At 43.0% G+C, this 7,671-nt stretch overlaps 1 protein-coding gene across 1 annotated transcript; it reads right to left on the bottom strand.

Moving 5' to 3' along the window:
• Positions 1–221: 221 nt before the first annotated feature.
• PPP1R3C (protein phosphatase 1 regulatory subunit 3C) lies at positions 222–5,502 on the bottom strand. The gene is made up of 2 exons (XM_043988300.1): positions 5,249–5,502; positions 222–2,615 (listed from the first exon to the last, which is right to left on the bottom strand). Exons 1-2 carry the CDS (start codon positions 5,260–5,262, stop codon positions 1,676–1,678), a joined length of 954 nt encoding a protein of 317 aa, XP_043844235.1. The 5' UTR covers positions 5,263–5,502; the 3' UTR covers positions 222–1,675.
• Positions 5,503–7,671: the final 2,169 nt, after the last annotated feature.

Below are 7,671 nucleotides of genomic sequence, written 5' to 3'. Positions count from 1 at the left end.
TGAATAGAAATTGAGAGAGATATACAGGAGCATGACTACCCAGAGTGGGTGGGTGGTGGGCAGAGATTAGAAAGTGAAGGGCAACATAATTTCATTATAGGATGGCAAAATTGTGAAAATACTGGATCTCAACTAGTTTGCTCTAGAAGATCCTATGAGACTGATTTTACATTTGCTCTAGTATGGTATATAGGAAGGAGTAGAGAAAGAAAAAAACAATCTTTTCTTTATATCAAACAATTTATTCTTAAAGTGACAAGCTCACATAAAACAGCTACAGTAGGATGAAATATTGACAGTAGAAAAGTTTTTGGTGCTAGCCAATCTTAAATACCTTCATTGCAAAATTATTCCAAATTAGTATTTTGTCAGCATGGCCAACTATGTTCCATAAAAGTGACCAGGATTCACTCTTATCACTTGAAGGAAATGTATATCACACTACTTATGAACTCAAAGGACTAGCATATGTTCAGTTGATATCCATTTTACAGAAGGGATTTATACACACCAGGGAACAAGTATTACAGTATGACTGAGACAATTCTCACATCTATAAAACAGAGAAGAGAAATATTTCAGCTTGAAGAAACAGGGAAAGAGAGGTCCCTAATTACATGTGCTCAGGGTGCTGGGCTCTTGTGGAGACCCCTCATTTCAAAGATCACATTGAAAGTACAGCTGAATGATAAGTCACCTTCAATATGAAGGATGCTAGTTGTATACAGACACCAATATCAAAGACATATCAGTACTGCAAGGCAAACAGTCTGCAGTGCAGACTTCTTCTAAAGTATACAAACATTCAGGAGCTAGTGAGTGGCCATTTGAATATTTGGGATAAGCAACTAAATTATTGATTAAGGCACTTGGGGTTCTACTTTGTGTAAGAGAGTCTAAGTGGGTGGTACTAGGAAATGGCATGGTTTAATGTTAGCCATCTACAACAGAAGAACACCAACATGGTGGCCATTACAAATGCGGTCACCTCTCCTACTTAAAACAGTAGGATTACAATCTTCACTTAATTAAACTTTGCATAAGTCATTGTTTTGGGTATGTTCAATGTTCTGAAAAATGACTTAAGTGATAGCTATGCTTTAGAGTTTTTATTCACTTTTTCACCCTCGCTGGTGTCCCATAACATTGAATATAGCCCCACTAGAGTGTGCCCCTTTTCTTCATAACTGTATTTACAGGTTATCTACCTCTTTTTTGTATCAATCCTCCAAAAAAGGATTGTATAACCTATTAAAAAAAACACACACAGTAAGCTTACATTTCTTCACCAACATACAAATATACCTTTCTCCCATCCCATCATGGTACACAAACTCCATCCTGTGAACCCTCTCTAGACATGCCTCATACCATTAACACAGCTTCCTGTCACCTTCGTGTATACTTCCTCATAGCTTTCTTGCCCCAAGATAAAAGCTAGTGAACATTAAGAAAGTGCATTGATAAAATTATATACATATTATTTATAATACAGAACTGAGGCTTAATGGACTATTATCTTCCAAATAATCCCTTCCAACTTGTGCACCAAATTGAGGGCCACTTGTTTTGTAGTTAGGGTGTCAAACACCCAAACCCAAACCTATCAAATGACCACAGCCAAAGCTTCCTATGGTTAGCATAGCTAGCCAAAACCTGGTAGCCTGGCAAAAATTCATCTATATGAGGCCAAGTTTTCCATTCTCCCCCAGCTCTGCCAGTCAGGAAAGAGCTCACTAGCTAGCCTTGGGCTCCCAAAGAGTGGTGAATCGAGTTCGGTTTTATTCGGTGTCTGGCGGAATGTTCGGCCTGGTGAGGCCGCCTGGGTCTGCACCCCATCTGGTTTCCACTGCGCATGGATAATTCTGTAATTCTGACCCTCATTGTTATCCCAGAATACATGTCCGCCACTGTTATAGGAAATGCAGAACTCAATTTTCTCCTGAGTTGGAATGACAAGAGGCAAGTCAATGGAAAAGGAAAATGTATCAGTATCGGAGCCCCCATAGACATTTTTCATATAGACACAGTCCACATCAGTATAGGTCTTCCATGTGTCAAAGGTGATACGGACCTGGACCTTCTTCTCAAAACTCACGTTTTTTACTTTCACTGTTCCTGTCAAAGCTTTCTCTTGCAGAGAACAATTCTCCAGGCAGACCAAGTTCTTCTGAAGGTGGTTCCGGAAACTTAAATAGTCAATTGATGGTTGAGGAAAATCCAAGATCAAGTTTCTCTCTTCATGAAGCTTGAGGCCGGTTGTGATGTCTCCTAGATCCAACAGGTCAAACTGAAGATCCCACACAGGCTCCTCCTGGAAATCCGAGAAGACGTGGATGGCAGTGAGAGACAAGCCCTTGGAATCCGCAAACACGACTCTCTTCTTAGAGCGGCCGGGTGAGTGCTTCCAGTCATTTTGTGTTTTTGCTTCATGCTTGATGTTGAGACATGGTTTAAGAGGCTTTAACCGGTTTATGAAATTTCTGCGCTGAAATTCATCATAAGGGCCCAGGAAACTCTTCAGAGGTGGTGAATGAGCGAGGCAGATTCTCATGGCCATGTCCACTGGCATGACTGAACTCGTCAGAGGCCTGGGATCTAAAACCTGAATCATTCTGAAATGAAAAAAAAAAAAAAAAAGGAAATGGAGTTATTTCCTTTGTTTTCTACCCTCCTAAGGACCTTCTCTTCCCAACGGCCAGATATATATTTGCTATTGGTATAACTGAAAGGGGTGGCAGAGGAAATAGAGATCCAGCCTTGAGATCAGGAAAAATTAAAATCAATCACCAAATATCTATTAAGGGTCTACCATCAAGCACTCTACTAGGAGCTGGGGCTACAAAGACAAAAAATTTAAACTTCCTATCAGATAACAGAGACTCCAAGTTACAGAACAGTTGCTGAATGATGTTGGTGGCAAGCTTCCTACACCAGTGAAATCACAGGTCCAGATATGGCAGGAGGATGAGAGAGTCTGATACAAGCTATCCAATTACTATAAGGCACCATAATAGGAATCACATGATCTGGTTCCCAGGCCCACGAAGGTATCAAAGTAACTTTCAGTAAGTCACTTCCTTTCTCTAAACCTCAGTTTCCCCTGTAAAGCCAAAGGATTGGCCTCAATCATCTCTAAAAGGCCCCTTCTTTCTCTTAGATTCCACCGTTGCCCCTTTTCAAGATCTGCTCACCACATTCTGAATCAGCCAAGTCCCTTTTGTTTCAGTCTGTGTTTCCAGCAGAGTGCATGTGACCCAGAGTAGATGCTTAATAAATTCATCTTGATTTATTGCTCCCTTGGTTTACCTTCTGGCCATTTAATTGTTTGATTATCTTTTTTGCGAGTGTGTGTAAGGCAATTGGGGTTAAGTGACTTGCCCAGGGTCACATAACTAGTAAGTGTCAAGTGTCTGAGGCAGGATTTGAACTCAGGTCCTCCTGAATCCGGGGCCCGTGCTTTATCCACTGTGCCCCCTAGCTGCCCTGTTTGATTACATCTTAAGCAAAGTACAGGGCAAAGGCAGATAGCCATGCTGATGACTGTTATAAGTTCATGAGGAAACTTGCAATTGTTACATAAATTTAAGTTTGAAGAGTGTCTGTATGCTTCATCATGCATGCCTTCTCCATTTCCCACAAATACATGAAAATCTGCCCATTGTCAAGCTGAAATACATATGCTACCAAATCCCATGAAGGAATTTAAAGACGTCCATAGCAGTGAGACATTAGCTGTACTGGGAATCATTGGCCTCTTGTTCTATCCTTCCCACCCTGCCCCTTCCTCCCACCCCCTTTTTTTTCCTCAGCTCTTTACTCACTTTCACATATTACTAGTGGCCTAAATTTGGTATCTAGTCCAAGTAGCACCTAGTTGAGTATTGCACACAATAGGTGCTAGATATTTGTTGAATGAATCATAAGAAATCAAGGATGCTTTTCTCCAACCCTAGTCTTGTAAATGACAGCACTTATTTTTAAGTGACTATTGCTTAGATCAGCAGCTGAAGTTTGAGGGCAGGAGATAGATGGCTTAGGAGACCTGGACTTGTGATTTCAGGGATGTAGGGGACCCTTGGGGGGAAAACCACCAAAGCCATAGATAGAGCCAATGTATCAAGAATGTGACTTAAAGCCACATGATCCTGACTCCAAGGCTGTCTCTTCACCTGAAGTGAATAAAACAAATGAAAAGAATATTCTTTACTGCTACCAAGTAACCATCATTTTTAGTAGTGTCTCTCTGGTCTCCATTTCCTCAATACTGGGGGGGGGAGGGGAGGGAAGAGGAGAGGGGGGATTCTAGATGAGCCTTAAAACTTAACATTCCAATTCTAGGGTTTAAGTGTTGCTATCTGTAAAGGTGACAGACAAGTCGATATAGGGGGCCAAAAACAAGCTAAGATCTCATTTGTGGCCTCCTGCCCCAAGAACCTCGACTCCCCATAAAGAAAAGTCTGAATTTTTAAAGAAGCCTTTTGCCAAGTCATCTTTGGCACGGTTACTCAGCTTTTAGTGCATTTCCATGGCAGCTTCAGTACTCTAGCTTTTGTCACTACCCTCACCACCATTCTATATTTTTCCAAGAGTTAAAAAACAATAGTTTACTCAGATTTGGAGGGCTCAAGCTCTGCCTGTTGGAGCAAACTGTTGGGTTCTGCTTATGAGGGAGAGATTGTGAATACAAATACTTGACTTTTTAAGGCTTCATATCCCACGAGCCCAAGCTCCCTTTTTCCAAGTTATGAAGTTTAGCAAAGTTGTACTGAGCTGCATTTCGTTTTGCCGGTCCTGGGAAGGGAGAAGTTAGAAGTGAGCCATCTGAAATCAAAATGCACCCCTGCTAACATCAGCTTGGATGCAGATGACCGGGAGTCAAGATGTGCTGGAAAGCAAGAGCAGCCTTCACAAAGGGGGGGAGGGGGAGAGGGGGCAAGAGACAGGATCCCAAATCCCTGCTGATCTCCAGAGAGCCAGAAATGCAAAAATAAATAAATAAAAATTACATATATAAATATATATATATATAAACACTAGGTACATATATACAAAAACATATATATACGTATATATGCGTGTATGTGTATAAATACGTGAACATATATACATATATACAGTCACGCATAAAGTGTCGTCGGTTCATATCCCTAAACCACAAAATTCCCATCTGTTCGCCCCAGTTTGCTCTGCACTCCCCAATCCCGCAGCTCAGCCTTGGCCCTTACGAAGCGAGCAGGCACCTTACCTGGTGCAACTCATCGGGCACTAAGTCAGCCACACGAGCTTCAAGAGCCAGCAGTACTTTCTCCCCAGCCCAAGCTTTCTGGGTCAGCCAACCTCCTCCGCAGTCGCTCAAAGCCGACTAACGCCGAGCGCCGCGGGAAGCAGCTGCTTATCTGTCTTCGAGGCACCGGGGTTTCACGTGAAAGCCAAGCCTCCAGCCAATCCCCGGCCGGCTCCTCCTCCAGCCAAGCAATCAGGGGGCCAAATCCGAGCCTTAGCCCTAGCCGGGAGAACGTGATCGGCCTGGCTGGGGAGGGCTGGACTGCTGGGAGGAGGTGGATCGAGCCAGGAGTAGAGGGAGGCGCGAGGGGCACCCGGGCTGGCTGAGGACTGGCCAGCTCCTCGGCGATTCGACCAGGCGAGTTCAGCCCACAGCCGCGTTACTGGGATACGAAGCCAGCTGGAGAGCAGCCCGTAATGGGTGTGTGTGTGTGTGTGTGTGTGTGTGTGTGTGTGTGTGTGTGTGTGTGTGTGTGTGTGTGTGTGTGTGTGTGTGTGTGTGTGTGTGTGTCTGCGTGTGTGTGTGTGTCTGCGTGTGTGTGTGTGTCTGCGTGTGTGTGTGTGTCTGCGTGTGTGTCTTGGAGAATAAGTGACAGCGTGAGTCTAAACTAAGCTAAAGACCACGAATACCCTGCCTACCATGGTCAGGTCGAGAGAACATTTTATAAAGTGTCCTTTCTCCAGTGCCCTCCTTACTATTTGGGGTGTAGTGAAAAGAACTCGGGTTGAAGGAATTCCATAGAATTACAGCTGTCTGCGACGGCCTGCCAGTAGAACCTACTTCGCCACTCCTGGTCTCAGTTTCCCCACCAATAAAAAGAAGGGGGTTAGACCAAGTGGGGGATTTAAATTTTTTTGTGTGTATGTTACTGGTTTGGCTGTCTGGCGAAGCCTATGGGGCCTCTTCTCAAAATGTTTTTAAATGTATAACAAAATATATTAGATTTCAAAAGAAATCAAATCTATTGAAATACACACATCGATGTATTTTTTTAAATAAACTTTTTTATTTATAGTTTTGGGTTCCAATTTTTATCCCTCTTTCCCTCCCTCCCCTCTCTCCTCCCCGAAGAGGCAAACGATCAGATATGGGTTATACATGTATGATTATGTAAAACATTACCATTTTTTTTACAAGCAAACTTGATTAAAAGAAAAAAATGTAAATTTTTTAAAAATAAAAAACCACCAAGAAGATCTGGAATTCTAAGAGAGTAGACCAGATGAGCTCTAAAGTCCCAGTAATAGGTGTCAGCCTAGTTGTCACAAACAGGCCTGGAAAGACCCTTGAAAATCATAGATTTAAAGCTCAAAAAGACTGGAGATCATGAACCCCCAAGCACCTTGTTTTAAAGCTGAGGAAACAGGCCTGGTGCTTTGTCCGGGGTCACACAGCTAGGCGTGAGTCAGTGAAGGAATTCAAATGAAGGTCCTCCTGGCTCCGTTTCCAAAGCTCCATGTACCAAACTGAGTTGTCACAAAAGCTTCATTTTTACGGACGAGATTGTGGCCCAGTGAAGGGGATGTAACTTTACTTGCTGCATTAATGACTTAGGGGCAGAGCTACACCCCCAAACTAGGTGTTCTGCTAGGCCTGGCTTAGCGTGCTTTCTGCTACCCCATGCTGCTTTTTAAAAAATGGGCAATTGCTTTGTAAAAGAAATAGTTTCTGTTCTTTAAGGCTTCTCAATGTTGGGGATATGTGCCCGTATTTCTGTATTCTCTACTCTCATTTATTCACTAGGGGCTTGTCTAGATTGGCTCTCTCTTCCCTTGGGCCTCTCAGTTTCCCCTTCTCCCCCCCCCCACCTTTCACCCTGCTCCTACCATCCACCCCCACATCATTTGCCCATTGAAACTCAGCTGCTTGTAGTAGTAGGGAGAAAAGGCAGTTTTCAGGTTACAGTCTGAATTCAGATATAAATGGTCTTCAAAGAAAATACACACAACTTGGTGTTTTGTGATATCTTCACAATCTTCTGCCCTCCACTGGCTTGAATAAGGGGGACCGTATGTTTTCTGATGCAACTGCAAGCTTTACCCAGTTGGGAAATCTTGGCAGGAATTCCTTACCCAAACTATCAACTTTAGACCAGCCTAGTAACTCTATTATGAAATCATGAGGGTCTCTGTGAAAGAGGGAAACAATAACGAAGCTTGTGGTTAACTCTTTGGGTGCACTTTTGCATTTCATTTTGTCCTCAAAATAGTTCGGTGGGACAGGTTTTTATTCCCACTTGACAGAAGTGGAGACTGAGGTTCCAGGAAGATAAATGACTGCCCCTATCACCTATCAAATTAGTGGTAGCAGCAGTACAGAAACTTGGCCAAAACATCAATAATGTGTCTGATTTTATTTAAAACTCAAAGCATCCCACAATTAAT

The sequence above is a fragment of the Dromiciops gliroides genome, chromosome 2 (genome assembly GCF_019393635.1).
Source record: "Dromiciops gliroides isolate mDroGli1 chromosome 2, mDroGli1.pri, whole genome shotgun sequence".
NCBI classification, from domain to species: Eukaryota; Metazoa; Chordata; class Mammalia; order Microbiotheria; family Microbiotheriidae; genus Dromiciops; species Dromiciops gliroides.
Note: the sequence above shows the minus strand (reverse complement) of the source record. Positions and strands in the feature narration are given on the sequence as shown.